The 19,667-nt window shown below is 43.3% G+C and overlaps 1 protein-coding gene across 1 annotated transcript in view; it reads right to left on the reverse strand.

The window, feature by feature from the left end:
- The window catches only part of TMTC1 (transmembrane O-mannosyltransferase targeting cadherins 1), a 134,072-nt gene that overhangs the window by 11,147 nt on the left and 103,258 nt on the right, over positions 1 to 19,667 (reverse strand). Inside the window, exons 12-14 of the mRNA XM_057389995.1 lie at positions 11,861 to 12,004; positions 5,404 to 5,512; positions 146 to 248 (exon numbers count right to left, since the gene is read on the reverse strand). Coding sequence (XP_057245978.1) covers positions 146 to 248; positions 5,404 to 5,512; positions 11,861 to 12,004 — 356 coding nt within the window. The remainder of the gene's footprint in view (positions 1 to 145; positions 249 to 5,403; positions 5,513 to 11,860; positions 12,005 to 19,667) is intronic.

A 19,667-nucleotide genomic window follows, 5' to 3' on the forward strand; every position in this document is an offset into this window, starting at 1 on the left:
AGGGATATTTATTTCCAGGCTTTCCGTGGAGGCACATCTATTGCCTTGGATGTTTTTGACACCCGTTCAGATGTGTACTGCTGAATAAAATAAATCAAAGCGAAGAAGGCAGGGAGGGAAAAATCCCTTGCTCCCTCTCACTTACCGGTATCAACCAAGAAAACACCGTAGTTGTTATGCAGATCGGAGCTCTCTGGACAATTCTCAATGCCGGCTTTATAGACCTCCTCAGCTTCCTGAAGTCGTTCCTTAAAAGAAAAGGAGATTTCTTAGCCATGGCAGAAAGGTTGTCAGCACCATTTGCTGCACACCTGCACTCTGATAACTCCCTCGCTGCATGGGGAGCTCAAGTAACCTGCACCCACCCCACCTTCCAGAAGGCCAAAATTTTACCCCATGGCAYGGATCCCAGGGCAATTCAGACAGCTTTCCCCCAAACCTCTGCAATGGTAGCTACCTGTGAAACACCTGGAAAAGGTGGTGCCTGTGCAATGCTAGTGAGGCCCCAGCTGGGCACATGCCCAGGCAGGAAAAAYGCAGCAACAGGGATTGTGTTGGTTCTGTTCAGAAATAACTGTCATCCGGGAGCTGATATATTCTAATTTATTTGTTTAATGAGCATCTTGCTGGCTAACTTTTCCCCTCTGGAGCTCTGCTGTTCATTCCCTACGCCRTGAGGAAAATACAAGGAAAGAAAGCTTGTTGTGTATGCTGTGTAGGGAGGGAGTGCAGGAGGATAAAGGAAGCTGGAGAAAGATGGAGGGTGGTGAAAGAGTGGGGAAAATCTGGCAGGTTGGGATTAAAACCAGGCCTTGTCAATGTGTGAGGTGTAGTTCAAYAGGACTGATGGGAAATGCCATGCTGATCCCCAGATGCACTGAGCCCTCGCATTTTGCATTGATTTCAAGGAGGGTTTTTGGTGCTGAACATTTCTAGAGAATACAGATCTTTTCTTTGGGAACACCCTGCCTACAGAAAGCATCTTACTGGCTGTGWTCTGTCTAGCTTCAGCTACAGGCAGCCCGGTCCTGAAACAACAAGGTTTCTCTTTTGGATGAAGGAGCAGATCAAAAAGGTTTCCACTTCCCTCCAGTCAGCCTGTATGTGCCCACTGCCTTCATGCTCACAAGCACAGGCTCCTTCCATCCCCCTACTCCCAAAGCCTGGCTGTCGGGTGTGTTTGTGGAAGGAAACTGTGAGCTGTGAACAGGAGAGACAAACASAGCGCAGAGGGGTGTCAGGACAGCCTCCAGCCCCAAAGATGCTTTTCTCAATTCTTCCCCTTCCACTGAGCAGCAYAGCCCTACAGCAACAAACTCCACAGCCTCCCGATGATGCTCCCAAGCAAAATCAGCCAACTGAGGAGGGCCTGGAGCTCCCAGGGCAGATCCATGCTTGGAAGGGAATCCACTGGAAGGAGAGGTTGGACKGTTCCCAGCTGTGGACTCTCCTTCAGGCCTCCAAATCACAGAGCCCTTTGGGCTTTCTCTGGATTTAAAAGCTGTACCTGACAGTAGGTTTTTTTTTTCTGCAGCTGCTAAACGTGAGGACTCTTTTCTCACCTCCTATTTCAGAACTGCAGAGCTGGAATGAATTGCACTGAAAGAGTATGGGTTGATCACAAAATCACACGGTTTGCYGCAGTTAAGTCCCTTCACATTTACATGATAAAGGTCAGCAAGCAAAAGAGATAAGCGTGCAATAAAGCACAGAAACACGTTTTTAAAAAGTGCTTAACTTTGGAAATTTTGGATATATTGATGTGAATTTGACAWCATTATCCTGCAGAGTCAGGGAAAGTGTAGTGATCATCAGAACTGACTAAAATGAAGAGCAATTTCTTGTGTATATTTTCCAAGATTAATGTATTATTTTCTTGTCCTCTGCTTTTAATTTTCAGCCAATGAATGCAGCCTTGTATGCATATACATCAGTTTATTTACTGATCATAAACCCAGTTTTTAAAGCAAGGAAGGGCTGTGTTAAACGGGTTAGAGTGCTCCATGTCAAAACATTCACCAATATTGAGCACTTTTAGCACTTTTCTCTTGACTGGGTTTCTTTTTTGGCACCTAACATCCTGACCCTGCATGCCTCAGGCTCAACGCCCAGTCTAACAAAGTGTTTGCATTAAGCACAGTCAGAAAGTGGCAAGGGTGGAACCTGCTATTCCTGCCAGAGCTTTCCCTCCTCACAGCCTCTCCTCTTCTTAGGAGAAATAGAGCTCTAAGTTCATCAAGACTTGATTCTCATTAACACTTAATAATGCCCCTCCCAGACCTTCATGAAACATTCATCAACCTCACAAAACTCAGAAGACTGGCTTAAAAAATGTATGAGATTTTTATGATATTTAAAAAATTATGCATATGAGAATCTTTCAGTTGAACTCCGCGGTTTTAGCTCTGTTTTTCATAAGGCTCAGTTTTTCAGTTTGGTCATGCCCGAGCAGGCTTCCCTCTGCAGCTAAGTGGGTTAAAAAGTTTCTTTTGCTAAGAAACACACACACAAACTCAGTTGAAACGAGGTCCTGAAAAGAGCCACAAAGTAGCACAAAATGATGGATGAAACTGAAGCTGGGAAGAAAGTAAACTAGGGGAAAGCAGTATTAGAATGCTGTGAAAACGGGCAGTAAAAAGGTTTGATTTCCATTACCAGCACCACTGCAATGCTCACGGAAATCAAGGAAAACTGCAATACATTTGGACGGAGTTCTGATTCCAAGCAGAAAGAGCAGCCAGAAGGCCAAGCATTTATAAAAGGCACAAACAAGCTACACTGTTCTATACAATGCAGCTGGGTTTTCTTCCATGTCAGCTCTGATTTCAGAATCAGCTATCAGAGAAAGAAAATGGCAATTACATCAGGTAACAGGTTAATTCCCTGGCACCTGAGACATTCCTCTTAGCAGAATTTCTTACAGGCATAGAAGGGAAGGAACCATAAGCTCCCAGCCACATGCAGCAGCAGGTATTGCAGGACAGACTCTACTGTGGTCACCAGGACGAGTGTGTGAGGCAGCAGGTGCACAATCAAGTAATCATCATGTGAAAGAGTCAAAAGTCCGCAGAAAATTGCTCTTTTCTGAGAAAATTGCACTAAATATCTTTTTTTTCCTACCACTTGCTCAAGTCCCAATAGGATGAACAATCTATATGCAAGAGAGATGAATTATTGCTGGACTCACTAATGGCATTTGCTTTGGGCAGAAGGTCTCTGGACTATAATGGTTTTATTGGCTCTGTTGACCTTGCAATCAATTGCTCTAATTAATAATTTCAATTAATATTAAAACCAGGTATTACTGCAGAKGACTCATTTCCTATATTTGCAGGAGACTCTTCATTGATAGGCTTATTCAAAGTTCCCATTCAATGAAGCTCATCTTTAAATTCATACATTGTATTTTGARATTCCCTGCAGTTAATATTGATATTTGAAATTCCCTTAAAAGGGAAAATAAAATAGAACATTTTTCAGTAATTCATGCACATCACAACTCACAGGTGAGTTCTGCAGAGTGCTTACATCATTAGAGAAGAWTAAACAAGAATGAGACCTATAGTTTTGCTGAAATTTATCCCCTTCCCTTACACAGAGAAGATTTCACTAACCAGAATAATAGAAAACACCAAAAGATACCCTTTTGCTTTGTCTGCATTTATATTCAGCAACCTTTTTAAGAAAGCTTCAGCATCCTATGCCTCAGAACAATTAGATCTGAAGACAGAAGGAGAAAAAAATCAATTTTCCAAAGGTTTGCAGAGGTGTGCTGGAGCTGTGCAGCTACAGGGACCTTGTCACCCACCCCCACAGCCCCAGAGTGGGACCACTGCACAAATCACAGCAYCCCTCATCTGCAGGTGTGGAGGATGGAGGGCTTGGTGGCCTCAGTGTGAGCCACTCACACTCATGGCTCCTTCTCAACTCATGGATTTTGTGCCTCAAGTTCTCTTTTTCCTCTGTGGGGACAATATTTCACCTCACAGGGACRTTGTAGGAATTAATTACCTAACCACGGAGAGTAGGGAGAGGCTGAGTAATGAGCGTGGGGAGCAGGCCCAAGAGGAAATGAGTAATCCTGCCTCCAGAGCACTGCCTGGGACACGTACCGTAAATAAGGTCTGKAGGCACATGAACAATGAGGTTAAATAAAATATTGAGCAGCAACTCATTAAGAGCAACATAAAGCCAGGGAACCCTCCCACTCCCTGCTCGGGATCACCCACCACAGTCATGAAGGACTGCAACGCTCTGTGTGTGTGCAAGGGGCAGAGTCATGAAGGACCGCATCGCTCTGTGTGTGTGCAAGGGGCAGAGTCCGGGCCACACAGCACCCCTGCTTCCTGACAATTCCTCCTCTGGGCTGGACAGTCCCCATGGTTCCTGACAATTCCTGCTCTGGGCTGCACAGCCCTCCCGGTTCCTCACAATTCCCTGTCTGGGCTGCACAGCATCCCTGGCTCCTCACAATTCCCAGTCTGGGCCGCACAGCCCAGCTGGTTCCTCACAATTCCCGGTCTGGGCTGCACAGCCCCCCAGGTTCCTCACAATTCCTGCTCTGGGCCGCACAGCCCTCCTGGTTCCTGACAATTCCTGCTCTGGGACGCACAGTCCCTCTGGTTTCTCACAATTCCTGCTCTGGGCTGCACAGCACCCCTGCTTCCTCACAATTCCCAGTCTGGGTCGCACAGCCGCCCTGGTTCCTGACAATTCCCAGTCTGGGCCACACAGCCCCTCTGGCTCCTCACAATTCCTGGTCAAGACTCCATAGCCCTCCTGGTTCCTGACAATTCCTGGTCAGGGCTGCAGAGTCCCCCTGGCTCCTCACAATTCCTGGTCAGGGCTGCACAGCCCCCCTGCTTCCTCACAATTTCTGGTCTGGGCTGCAGAGCACTCCCAGTTCCTCACAATTCCCAGTCTGGGCCGTACAGCCCCCCTGACTCCTCACAATTCCTGCTTTGGGCCGCACAGCCCCCCCGGTTCCTGACAATTCCCGGCTCTGGAATGATCTATTATGCAATCTCAGGGCTATCTGTGTAGGCGTCTGTGTGTGAGGGGAAGCGCTCGCCTCTCCTGCTGTCACAACACTCGAGGTGCAGCGGATTGAGCCTTCGCCACYGAGGGGGGATTTACTCACTGCTTCAGCAGCGATTTAATTCAGAGCCACGCTGTGTGGGTGTGATCTCTCACTGGGAATGAGATGCCTCCCATCCTGGAAAAGCCATCTGTGAAGCAGCCTGAGAGATGGCATGGACCCACCGTGAGCGAGACAGGGGTGGGAGGCGCAGGAGGGGCTGTGGCCATGGCAAATGCAGGGACAGAGGGCAGAGGGACAGAGCCATCCCATCCCATCCCATCCCATCCCATCCCATCCCATCCCATCCCATCCATCCCCATTACCTGCTCAGCCAACAGCGAGGCCAGGCTGGAGTAGGCGTCGGCAAACTCTGGGCCATACTTAATGGAGTCCCGCAGCAAGATTACAGCTTCCTCCTTCTTTCCTTGGGACCTGCAGGAAGGAGGAAAAAAAGAACCAGAGAGGAATATTCCTGTAAGTAGACGTTTAGGTTATCCCACTGATTAACTACTTTAAAGAGACGTGGAAGTCCCCGGCTTGACCTCTTCAACAAAGATGGAATGATTCACTCACGCCTCCTCTGCACAGTGAGAGTACCCAGCATCTCCTCAGCCCATCTCTGTCCTCAGCAGCTGCGAGGATAAAGGATTAATGACTCAGTGGAGGTCASTATCTGCAGGGAGGGTGCCAAGAGGATGGAGGCACTGTTATCTGGGAACAGGATACTCACATCAGTAGGCTGGAGACACTATGACCCTTAATTTCCTTTACTAAAACCTTGAAGAGTCTCCGTATGTTCCTGTACAACAAATGCTGTTAGAGATCTACTTATGACTCCATTAATTTGAAATTAAAGTATCTTCAAGGTAAATCTGCCTAGGATCCCTAAATAATTCCTTAGCAACTTGATCAYTAGGCTAGAGGAATCTGTTCTTCAGGTCCTAAGGATTATGAACAGAGATAGTTGAGAGCTGGCTATGCTGATGAGCTAGTTTTTTTTTTTTTTCCCAGCATTTTTTGCTATGGAAAATAGAAGTAGTTTCCCTAACAAAAATCTTGGGATGTTTATTTATTTGAGCTATAATTTCTCCAGTATCGCTCTGTATTTCTCTCCTTTGAAAAATGAGAAGGTTTCCTGAACAAACATCTAAAGATGTTTAGCTGGGCTGAAACAACATTTTCCTTGTGCTGGGTGTACAAAGAATACGAATAGCAGGGCTTAGAAAAAGAAACAAAGGGCTCTGGGGAAACAGAAAATACGKGAACACCTTGCTGCTTTGGCCTTAGATTTCATCTGAGTGACATGGTCAAGTAACCAGATCTTGTTTATAAGGTGCAAATTTCAGCTGATAATATATGTGGCTTTGCAGATTTTTTCCCTTTCTAGTTATGTAAGAATATTTTGCCCGTGCATTAAGCTAAGTAAAACCAGTTGTGCTGGTCTTTTTCTTCTTCCAGTGCTGTTCCATATAAATTACACAAGCGAAGCAAAAACAAATAAAGAACCACTTTTCTCCTACACTAATTAAAGTCTAGCTAGCTTGTCAATTTATAAAACTTTGGGATCCCTTGGCTGGAGTTTCATGACACGTTTTTATAAATCAAAAMCAGATATCTGCTTTATAAAGGTATTGATGTTTGGCAAAAAATGTAGGAAATGCCCGCTACAGAAATAAAAGGATTAAGTGATTCACTCAGCAGCGGTAAAATTTCCCTTTAACCAMAAGCATTCACTCCAAACATGGGGCAGCCCGCTTAATTACTCTTTTATTCCAAAATGGCCTCTTTTTTTTTCCATTTGATCCAAGAACAATGTTTGTCTCCTGAAAGTGGGGATAAAGAGGGAAAGATTATGGCATCTTTTTATGTGACACACTGAATTACATTAAAAAAAGCAGATCCAGTAGTTTCTCAGAGGGCTTAGGCCTGCAAGATACCAAGTGCTCTGGCCAAGCACTTAAAYGTGTACTTAACTTTTATGTATGCAAGTTGAAAATTAATTACTGGTTGAAGTGCTTTCCTGGCCCAAGGCCAACATTTTGCAGGATCAAGGCCGTCGCTTATATAAATCGGCAATTTGGGAGAGCACAAAGCATTGAAAGAACAGTCCAACACACTAATTTACCACAAACTAGGGATCTGGAGCAGGAATAGTTTGGTAATGTATACCTTCACTGTGACAGAGAGAATAAATTCAACTACACAAGCAATCTGTGATTGCTTATTCCAATTTTTACCCAAATGACCCTGTTTTATAATGCCCTCTTTTCACTCCCTTCCCCACCTGGCTCACAGCCTTGCCTCTACAGTCAGCCTGCTCAAGCTGAAAGCAAGGAACAGCTCTTTCCACTGAGAGCTTATCTTCCATATTTTTCCAAGTGCCTTGCAGCTGGAGAAGCACCAGGTTAAACCAGTCTGCCAAAGTCTGATGATGCAGCCCAGATAACAGGGCTGCTAGCACYGGAGCAAATTCCACATTCAATAGAGAGCAGCCTGGAATGGGTGCTCTAAAGGACTTTCTAACTTTCATACTTTATTTTGTGATGTCATTTGACTGTATTAAAGCCAGAAACAYAGAACTCAACAAAGGCTCCACAACTGTTCTGAACAATTTTTTTACAAGGATATAGAGAAGCCAGAGCCAAACTCTTCTCAGAGGTGCACAGTGACAGGACAAGAGGCAACAGATGCCAGTAGGAACATGGAAAAGCCTGACTGGATATAAAGAAAAATATTTTTCACCACAAGGATGATCAAACATTGGAACAGGTCTCATGGAGAGATTGTGGCATCTCTGTCCTTGGAGGTGCCCAAGAYTCAGCTGGACACAGCCCTGAGCAATCTGATCCAATCAGACTTGCTCCGAGAAGCTGGCTTGATCTCCAAATGACCTCCAGAGACCCTAAGCTAYGATAATAACCTAAGTTATTTTTTTAACCTACTTCAAAAATTAGACTTCCAGAGTTTGGGGAGGTTTCACCAACAGGCTACATTGAGTATGTGATACTGAGGGATAAATACAGCACTTCATGAGCCCCAGAGTATCCTGCAGAGACCATTCCAAAAGCCAGATGSAGTCTCAGTGAACATCACCACCCCATCTGCTTATCTGAATGAAAGGAAGGAACGTTTCAGTAGCTATAGGATCTTAAATCTCAATACACATAATTTCTACCTGATGGTTTTCAGCAGCTCCAGACAGTTCCACAAGCCTGTGTTAGCACCCTCCAATACATCCAGAAGCCCATATCAGAGAGGGCAGACAGTCCTTCTTCTTCTGAATAATGGGTTTGCTAAACTGGGACTAAATCACCATAACAAACACTCGGCATGTTGTACATTACCCCACATCCAGAAGAGAATCAGTCCTTTGAGTAAGCTCGAGATTCAGTGGAGACTGTTTCACTTTCCCCTTCAAAATGAAGCCATAACACTCKCAAAGCATGTAAGAGTTCTGAGGCTTTCCTTCATAAGGAACGGGGAAGTGAGTATTGCAGTGCTTTAAGTATTGATACAGTACCACAAATGAGAAGTTCTTATCCATTCCTCCTGCAGCAGAAAGCTGAGATAGATATTTATTTCAGATGTTCTTARTATTTTATTTCTTGTCACTTTGCAGAATAACCCACTGGCTATAAATTTGTGAGGTATTCTGAATGATATTTATCTATCTGTATCTCAACAAACCTGAATTTATACAGGAGTCAATACAAATACWCAAAATACAAAAAAGCAGCATCAGGCTGCTCTGTGCTGCTGATCACAGACCATAAAAGCAGAGAGATTTCTCACTTTTAGGTAGGCCATCTTTCTATTTTAAGTAAGAAATCTGTCRGCATTGTTTAATTATCTACTCTCCAATATTTATATTGGGCATGAAAATGATGACATACAACTTTATTTTAGGATATGTAAACAAAACCAGAGGCTTATTCAACCATTACCCTGCAATACTTCCTGAGAACATTCATCTTCTGGCATACAGCTGTCTTCTTTATGTGCAAACAGAAAATGGAAACATCATTTTTCATCTACAGCTTCCACAGAAAAAGACTTAAAATTTTATCCTGTGTCCTCAAAACAGTTTTTTACTCAATTTTAAATCACAAGCAATGGATGCTTAAATAGCTCATTTGCATGGAATAATGAAAGGCAGATTCCCACATGGGAATGACAAAGGCATCCTTCCAAAATCCTGGAGTTCCCCTTTCTCAGTACTCCAGAGGAGATGAAATCAAATATCCACCATCAGATCTGCACACTGTGAGCAGGGAAGGGTGCAGGAAACTCAGCAGGATTCAACTGGGAATTCCCCATCCCAGACAATTTCATTGCAATCCCAGTGCMWGCAGGGCTCTCACTGGACATGCCCYACGTGTTGCAGATCTSGYTCTTCTTGATCTGCACCATGGAATGAAACCTCTGCAAAGCAGATAGAAAATGCTTCTATTGCTTGACCATTTATYTTCTCTCTGACATTTGTTTAAAAATCAAAACACTCTTCATAATGTCTCATAGCACAGCCAGAAAGTAATATCTGTTTGCAATATTCTGCAGATTTCCATTTTATTTCATTTATTACCCATATTAGACTAGCATTTAGTGTCTGCAGAATACTGGTTGCCATATATATATACATACATATGAAAAGATAATTTGGAGACCCAGGTAGAAAACGTAAATAAAGACATCATTGTAAGAAGGTAAAACTTGAAATCTCTGCCTTGTACCTGTCWGGTCACAAGTCACCTCATGCTCCAGCGTGGCTGATGTTCTTTGCTAAGCTGGTGGATCATCTAGGAAAGGTGCTGGCCAGAGGGATTGAGATAGCATTTTGGGAGTGRCATTCATACAGGATCTGCCCACACAGCATCTGCTTTACATTGTGATAATCCCTCCAGTGTGAACTCTGCCTGTTTTTTAGCAGGTTTTTTTAAGCTGACCAGGGAGACAAGAGCACCCAACTCCCAATACAGTCAACACTGCTGCTGTGTCCAGATGCACTACATTTTGCAAGCCCAGAGGAAATTCAGAAAATGGGAGCAAATGGATGTGGGAAAAGGGCAGGTGGATCCTGAGCGCTTTCTTTTGACAAGTTTAGMACAAGCACCACACACATTTGACATTCTGCAAAGTATGGCACCACAGAAGGAAGCAGAGCACAYACAATCCCACAGGACACACAATATCTTAAGGATCACATTGTGAAAAACATGACATATTGCACAGAAAACAAACTGTAGTTCTAAGAGATTTTYCCCCCACGTCTTCTTTGTGCTTTTCCTGTGCAACAAATCCAGCTTTTATCCATCAGCTGGGTCAGAAGAGCCCATTGACAGGCTAGATTTAAGCATTATTGACATGGGACATCCTAGTGCTTCTTCTGGCTCAGATCTTTGTGTATTAATATTTTATATTTAAAAAAATACCAAAACAAAACAGAGAATAATAACTAAGGCATATATGATGGACTTAAAAGACAATATGTATTTTTAAACACCATTGCCACGTGAAATTAATTTCAGTCAACYAAATGTGATGAATAATACAAAGAGCTTTCATTTCTCTTGTAATAAGATTGTACCACTTTCCTTCCTTGTGTGTATTTCCAGTAATGCACTTACCTACTTTCTGTTTAAAGTTACTCATTTCCCATATTCTAACCTCAAACCACTAGGTTTACTTCTACATTATTCTGATAATTTCTCTGCTACTGAACAGACCAGGTAGAACTTCAGCAGCCCACTTAATATCCATTATACAAATCCACATTTAAAGTTACATTTCAGGACCAGAAAGATCAACTTTTAATGACACAGTGCCACTTTAAAACCAGTCCCACACTRAGCCTGTCATGGTTTAACCAGCACAAAGCCCAGCTGCTCTAAAAGATTTACCAAGACCTATTATCAGCAAAATAARGGCTGTTTGTATCAGCAAAAATGTACTTTCACTGCTGCAGTTTATGGAGTTCTACCAGCAAATACCTCAATATCATCACAAAAACAAGGATATTTTTGCTGGTGTTAAATGGAGATATTTTAACTTTTTTTAATGTAAACCTTTGCAGATCTTATCACATTGGATTCTTGTACAGATCTAAGTTTAGTCTTTAGACATGGTTAGTCAAATTAATTTGCATGATTATGATTGTGTTCTATTCTCCTTGCTAAAGGCTGACACTAAATAACAATGAGTGAAATAATGAGCTCATCAACTTGTTTTTAACTGTAGAGGGATGTAAACCACCCTTCCCCTCAAATCCAGACCTACCTGCTCTGCAAGGGAATGAACACCCTGTTGCTCTGAGCATCTCAGCACAAGCTGTTTATGCCTATATTACACAACAACTTTCCATACAACTAATGAGCAGGAGTGGGAACTTGCAGAGAGGGATTTTTTGGATCTGTGCTATTTATTAGTTCAGCACCTGATGSCTGTCTTTGAACAATACAGCTTCCTCCTCAGGAAAGGTTTACACATCTCCACCAAGGTGGGGATCTCAGGTGGCTGGATGGGTTTTGGCAACTCATGTCTGATGCCTGTTTTGGAACAAGTGAATTAATTCCCTGCAACTGAAACAAACTTGTGAACAACACCTAGAATGATGTTGCAGACAGCACAAGGATATMCAAACCAAGCCTCACCTTTKTGTCGRCACTTTTGGATGGCACTAAGATATRACACMATTTCTTCACCAGTTAGCAGAAAAAACCTACTTTGGTGATGTGTGTAAAGGCAATGTGAATTTTCTCAGTGCCAGACCTGCATTCAACTTACTTGAGCAGGTTGCCGAGGTTGAAGAGAGCTCGGTTGTGCTGAGGGTTCAGCTGAAGGGCCCGTCTGTAATAGTCCTTTGCTTCCACCACATCTTTGGTCAACGTCCCCAAGTTGTTGAGAGCACTTGCRTGACGAGGGTACAGCCTAGGAAAAATGAAATATCAACTTACAGATGCTCATTAATTGGCAARTAAAGCTGAGGTCACTGCCATCAATGCTGTTTGGCACTCAATAAAGGGAAGAATGTCAGCTAAAAGATCCTGTTTTCCCTTCATTTGCGGCAGGTCAGATACGATCCTGAGGAACTTTTTCAACACCCAAAGAGACTGTAAATCAGATCTTCTCCCATGGTTCTTATCTCCAGGGCAAAAAGGAATATTGAACAGGTCTGAAAACCTATCTTAGTCTTCAAGCACAAGGCATAGTGACTAAAGTAACCTGAATGTTTTTATTCAAAATGCTTTTGCAACAAGCAAGAACTGCCTTGCCAAAAAACGTTTCCAATGGAAATACGTTTTGACATATACAGAAGCCAACACAACACCATTTAAAATTATTTGTTGTGTTTTTAGAATCTTTTTTTACTGTAAATGTGATAATAAAGTGCAAAAGGAAACCTGAAATCACCTGTTGAACAATGCTTTCAGGACYAAGCAAAATGATAAAAGGATCTGAAACCAGACTGCTTAACATCATGAATTCTCTAAGCTTCTTGTAGCATTTGGTTCAGCACAGTTCTCTTTTTATCTGAYCTGTTTATCTTTACATCTGCCTGTTTCAGTTATAAGATTACAATTGGGCCCAATGTATCTCTGTTAAAATTCTCCACAAATAAAGCWGCAGGTCACGATCCATTTAGCAGCTTAAATTCTCGAAGTTGTGCCCCTACATTAATATTTTAGTTTGTAAGTCTTTCACCAGAAAACTCCAGAGGTGAAAGTGRTCCAGGGCATGATTTAAGTATCCAGAACCGTTCGGGTGATAGGTGAAAATTCAGGCTCATTATGATACAGAAATAAATCTCTGACAGACGCCCACAGAGAACCCTGGAGACCATCTGTGTGAGAAGGTCTGGTGCTCTGGTATGAAATCCCACAGAATCCCTGCAGATGATCASTTCATTTCTGGTTGGGAGGAAGCAGGTTAAGGTGGTCAAGGCTTGAGTTTAAGAAGTCACAAACCCCGCTGCCACTGTAGGTTTTTTATTTTGGATGAGGACAACTCCTCTGACATTTCTTTGCCTTAGGTCCCTGATCATGAGAAAGTGATGTGGAAAATGACATTAAATAGTTGGCTATGAAAGCACAGGGCACAGAATGAGGAGGGGCATTTAAACGAAGGGATTAAGACTCTACAGTATAGCCTGACTAAAGTTTGTAACTGTTTTTAATCCTAGACTTTCCACWGTGGGKTTTTTTTTCTTTTGCCTGGAGTTTTTCACTATGTCAATTCAGCCCTGGGATTTTCTGTGCTTAAGTACCATGAATAATTTAGCATTTTATACACTGCAGCAACATTTGTATCAGTCACATTTTCACTCCACAGCTCATAAATKATTTTGGCAAGGTCTTATTCGGGGATGAAGCTGGAAACATTCAAGGGAACTCTGGGAGAAATGGGCATGTACCTCTAACCAAACCAGGRTGTTTCCTACCACTAAGTAAGAAAAAAGACCAAAGTCCTTTTTCCACCTAGCAAACAAGGACTGCAAAGCCACATATTTGAGGAGAAATTGTTCAGGGATGCAGCCATGTGTGTTTTTAAAAAATTGGCCTGTTGTAATAACAAAAGATAAATGTAGTGACCATCACTCACAGTAAATAATGACYACAGAATGCCAACATCCCTCCCACACGTCTTTCACAGGTCACCACTTCTGCTGCCAGCCCTCAGGTGCGTTGTCCAGAGTCCACACTCACTCACACCACCTGCACTTGCTGCTCAACTGACTTGTGAAGAGACCCCCTACTGAACTTGTCACAGAGTGGCAGAGTAAGAAATTTGTGGTGAGAGCCACAGCTGACACAGAATTAGCATCCCTTTCCATCCCTGAAACTCCCTGGTGAGCCTGGTGCATTTTGGGGWGTGAGAGGCTTCCTGTGCTTGAAGCAGCACCGCAGAAGACAAGACAGCGATGAGGGTGTAAGTGTGGAGCCTTGACCTTGGCCCCAAAATCCATTTGTCACCAGGTCTAAGCCTCCCCAGGTGAAGCAGGCTGGCAGAAATGTTTTCCACAGCAACAGCAGGGGAGGAAAGGAAAGGGCCAAGTTTGCCTGCTCCTCAACACTTGGGATGCAGCTCTGGGTGATACCTTGACCAGGACCTTGAACAAAGAACATCTTAGGGCAAAGGGGCAAAGGGGCTCAGTCTTGTCTTCCATTTTTTCCATGGGATTTTGACATTGCTTTGGACCAAGAAAATGGTCTGGGAGTTACATTTTTGAGTCTTTTTTTACCATATGGCTCTGATAACAGTGTGCACTGCTTCTGTCAGTAGTCACACATAAAACAGCTCTATTATTTGACATGAAGTCATTTGAGTTACGTGTGGGCAAAAGGATTTCAGACAATCCTTGGGAAAGTCAGAAACAGATTAACATTTTATAGCCCTAAACCTGATTGTTTTTCTCTCAAACTTTCAGAAATTAATTCTGTTCCTGGCCTTTAGTGCTCCTATGACATTTTAGGCCCAGGAGATTTGCTTGCACCGATTTGGAGTGGAATGAAAACTCAAGATTAAAAAAGGGAACTGATTTCACCTTTAAATTGCACAGTTAAGACCAGCAGCTCCATAAATACACTTCTACGCTCAGTGCTGAAACCTCTCAACAGCAAATCACAGGATGCAAACATGTCTCCCATGTATCCTGGGCTCCATTTTTGTGTTTTACATTTATTCACTACATCTCATTGCCCTTTCCAAGAAATGTAAGTGAAAACCCAGAACCTCAGGAAGCACAAATTGTCGGCTTAAACCTACTTAAAATTTGGCCTGAAGAACTCAAGACATTTTCAATTTTACATATCTGAACAAAAGAGAAATTYTGACCACAGCATGATAAGGCAGTGGTGTTGGGCTTTGCCACTAGGGTTCAGATCTTTTATTTCTCTCCAAATATTTTATTTGGAATATTACTTTATTGTGGTGGTAGGGCAAAGTGCCACTCGACTGAGTTCAGCAGAAAGCACCACCAAGCCTAAGAGAACATCACCTCTGGTAAAGCAACCAGAGCCAGAGCCTGAGCCCAYGACCATCCATGCTGTTATAGAATCACTAAATCATAGATTGTTTGGGGATGTGAGGGACCTTAAAGACCATCTGTTCCAATCCCCATCCACTATGTGCAGGGACACCTTCCTCTAGATCAGGCTATTCAAAGCTCCATCCAACCTGGCCTTGGACACTTCCAGGAATGGGGCATCCACAACTTCTATGAACAACATGATCCATACTCAACATTTTCACAATAAAGAATTTCTTCCTAATATCCCATCTAAACCTGCCCTCTTTTCAGTTCATGCTGGTTTCATACCACGCTCAAATAGTTCCCAGGAGTGGTCCAGGCCTGAGCTCAGATCAGGGTTGGTTTGGTCCCAAAAGCCATTTTTGACTTGGTCACTGTCTCTCAGAGAATACAAACACCGAACACACAATTAGTGCCAGTTGACCTCAGGGCTAGAGAATGGAGACCAGATAATTTTTTAATTTATTAATATGGATGTTGAACAAAGAACTATCAGCCTGTCGTGGTGATGAGACCACCCCGGGGGCTACTGGGACAGCTGGAACTCAGTGGTGGAAAGACCTCGACAACTCCCTGGAGAATTAGAGGGTTCCTTCCAAGAATATGTAAATCCTCCTACCCYGGTTGGACCTAATCTGGTCCCTCACTCCACCCATCCCTTCCACCATTGTTTATTGAATCCCCTTTGCCCTTTCTCTCTCTCCACCCTGTCAGGTCCAGTGACTGGCCCCACAGCTSTATAACTGGGGGCAGAGAACCTACCTCTCTCTCTTCACCTCTGGATTCCCTCTGGGAATAAATGTCTGGAACATCCACATGGATGAGCCCTTCTGTTCTTTGTCTCTGGTAAGGTATGAGCTACAAGCATACTGGGTGTGTGTGTGTGTTAGCCTTTTACCAGCAAAGGTGTTGGGGAATCCTTACTGCACAGCACCAAGGCACTGCTGGCCAGAGCAATCCCCAAAGGCTGCAGGGACACTTCTGGTACACGCAGAGGGATCAGACCACACCAACCACCACCCCAGGGATATGTTATCAGCCCTATTCAAACAACACTCTGTTCAGGCACACCCACTGCTGTTAGCAACAGCTCCCTGGGCATAAAAACAGCAGAACAAAGTCTTGTGGCAGGATTTGCACAGAAGCATAAAACTTGACTACGAGTTACCAAGTAAAGCAACATTTACTCAATAACTTTCAAATGTTTCTGCAAAACTTGCAGATACACCAAAGTTGTTTGCTTTTTGCTGTGGGTGACTTGTTATAATGGAGAAAAACATACTTTTCCTATTTTTAAAACATCAGGTTTGTGCTGTTTATCAAGACTTTTGGAATTGGTCTCAATGAATCCTGATATTCATCTTTAGCTTATTTTGATYGTAAGTTCTATAATGCAAACACTGTGTCTTCTCCGTTCTTCATTCATATGAAGGATGTATTTCTTTCTTAGACGGGTTGGAAACAAATTACCAGGACAAGGAGGTCTCCAATTGACCTGAAGTCTCTTCATGCCACAGGAATAACAACATTCGGAATCCAGACTTTGTTTTATAAACCATCAGGATACTCTGAGATGCAAGGGATCAATTGTCAGAACATATATAGCTTGTTTTGCAACTTCTCTTGAAAAACAAAGCTTTCTATCTGGAACATAGATGGAGCTGCATTTTCCTTGCCATCACCACTGATAATGGTAACAGTCTGCAAGGCAATCCTTGCTATGCGTCTGATTAGGTGGAAATTCCTCTAGGCTTCACCTAATCAAATGCAAGTGCTGCATTATTTATGAAAGGAAGCTGAATTTCATTAAACTTACTCTACAAGTAGCAGTTCATGTAAAAAATCAGTTTATCTTTTCCTTTAGAAATCAGAATAATTTTCTTTAAAAATCTGCATTCAAGGATAATTATAATAGAAGTCTTGAAATAGCAAAATTATGGGAAGGCAGCACATAAGAGTATATTTTAAAGGAGACTGAGATTTTATTTCTAAAGAGAAGACGACAAGTGGGATGTTTCCTTGTTGCAGAATGAATAATTCAGATGATTCTTCCAATACTGTATCTGCAATTGTCAGAATAAATTTCAGCAGCCTTCCCTTTAACTAYTACAGGTATACACTGCACAGGAACTGCTGTTAGTAATTATCCCCACCTCTTTGAGGCCAGCAAAATTCCCCCTAATACCACTGAACAAAAGCCCTATTGACTTGCACAGTCAAGAGATTTCCAGTTTGCCAAGATGATACCAGGTATAAAACATATACAGTYATCAAAACGCTGATGACCACTGTGTTTTGATTTAATGCTGCTAACATCTGAAACATTAAAAAAATTTTGAAGGGCTTTGTTTGGCTCCATATCTGAACTGCAAGACAATTACAGAAAGAAAAGGAAAGGAGGAAATTCGTTGTCATGACTGCAACCKATGATCCACCTAGAATTTTAATTCTTTTAATTCAGGTTGAGTGAGGCCACTTAAAACAACTGGCAASCTCTGCTCCCAGTCCTGCCTTTAAACAGTCCCTGGTCTGGTGCCAGGGGTATTCWGGGGGAGGAAGGCATTAGTGTGACAACTACCCACTTGCTCTTAGGAGCTTTATGTGGTTTTTGCACAGCCATTGCTGCGTGGGTAGCAAACAGCAGGAATGGGGCCAGACTAACATGCAATTAGCCTGGAAAACTACCATGGACAGTAAAGGAAAAGGTTGTAATGTTGTCTTTCGGGTGTTTGGGCAGCTCCCCACAGCCACTGCCTGATAAAAGACATTAATGAAAGCAGCCCAGAACACACTTCTCAGAGCCAGAGACTTCTCAGAGCTGCCACAGTCCTGAGATGGCACACRAGGGTGACTCTTCCTGATGCCCCAGCCCAGTGACCAGCCCTTCACCACTCTCCTAGGGCTGACAATAAGCCTGTTGAAAGCACATTCCCAGTGACTTAAAACATGAGTTCTTAYAACCATTATAAAACCTGTAAGCAACCCTGGTCATCATTATCCCAACAGCCATGCCATGGCAGCAGCAGAAAGAAAAAACCTGTCTGCATCATCTTGCGCAATATTCAAAGGGGCTCCAAGCATTTTCATTTCTTCTAGAAATTAAAACCACCAACTGAGTCAACTGGGGAGGATGTAGTGTGCCTGGTTTTTGTTAATACATCTTTTGATTAAATGATGCATTTAAACTCAGCACTGACAGGGACCATGCCACCTTCAAGGCAGCTGTGATACATCACCCTCCATGCTCCCCTGACAAAACAGGCTCTGTTACCTCACAGGCAGGAGGAGAGGGGAGGCTGAAGAGCCACTSCTCCTCCATCCAGCAGGACACTTCCCTGACAGCCACTCCTGGTGCCTGTCTGACCACAAAGCTCAGCCTCCACGGGGCTCCCTTCAGCCACATTAAGCACACGGACTCAGGCGTTAATTACTTAATACACAGCCAGGCTCAATTACTTGCTGGCAGCATGGCAACTTGCTTTTAAGGCACGTTTTGCCCATTCCAATATATAYTGCAATTATTGGCATTGTTTTGCCAACAAAACTAAGAATGTTATATGRATAATGTTTCATATAACGTATCTGTGCCAAGTTTTAAAACTGCCCGTTTTATATTTACTCCGGTATATTATTTCAAGCCAATTTTCCAATTTTAATATTACATCACACTCATTTTCATGTATTTATGTAAGTTCCCAATAAAGCTCTATGTCAGGTTGAATTAAAACGTGATTTGATGTAATTCTGAGATCAGTCATYCTTTGGGGAACAATCCTGCACTGGCAACAACTCGGGTCATGGCCTCAGGATAGCGTGACACCTTGTTCCAAGAGCTGCCCTACATGATGTGGAGATGTGTAGGTCATGAAGGCAGATCCTACGTCTTCCTCAGAAAGCTTTCAATTTGCAACATTTGAATTTCTTTCATAGAAGGAGAGGTGATCCTGCAATATCAAGCAGTAGCTGGTTTTCTCTTGAAGTGTTCTAGCAGTTGCATCAATATTTCCTCAAAGGTAACACCCTTCAGCTTGGCAGAAGGCTTGCGGCAAGCTGGGATTTTTTTGTATTTAAAAAAGCACCTGGAAATCCTGTTGAAAGYCAGGCAAGTGAGAGATCTAATGCTTTTAGGTTCCTTTGAAAGCCTCCAGCATAATCTTCTTCAGGGAAAGCGTGACAAAGCAGGGAGACTCCTGGTTGTACACAGCATAGCCCAGAGCTGGGGATTACATAATTCCCATTTCTGTGCACTCAGCTGCCAGGGGGTCCTGACACCAGGCTAGGAGTAAAACAGGGAGTGATTCCATTTTGAGTTTGGGGGCTCAAAAACATTCCTGAGCAGTGCTGTGGGTCCCATGAGGACCCTCACCGCTGTTCCATGGGCCAGCCCAGCTCCTGAGGAGCTCCTGCTCAAGAAGTCAGCGCGGGTTCACACCTGATCAAGTGTCTACAGCAGGACCTTGACCTAACCTGGGACCTGCAGAGGCCAGTTTGATATAAACAGCAAGGTCTGAATCACAGCCAGGGAGCAGTGGAAGGAAGTGAGATCCTGGATTTATGGTTTGT

The sequence above is a fragment of the Malurus melanocephalus genome, unplaced genomic scaffold (assembly GCF_030028575.1).
Source record: "Malurus melanocephalus ecotype Western Australia unplaced genomic scaffold, MMel_1.1 scaffold_22, whole genome shotgun sequence".
Classification (NCBI taxonomy): Eukaryota; Metazoa; Chordata; class Aves; order Passeriformes; family Maluridae; genus Malurus; species Malurus melanocephalus.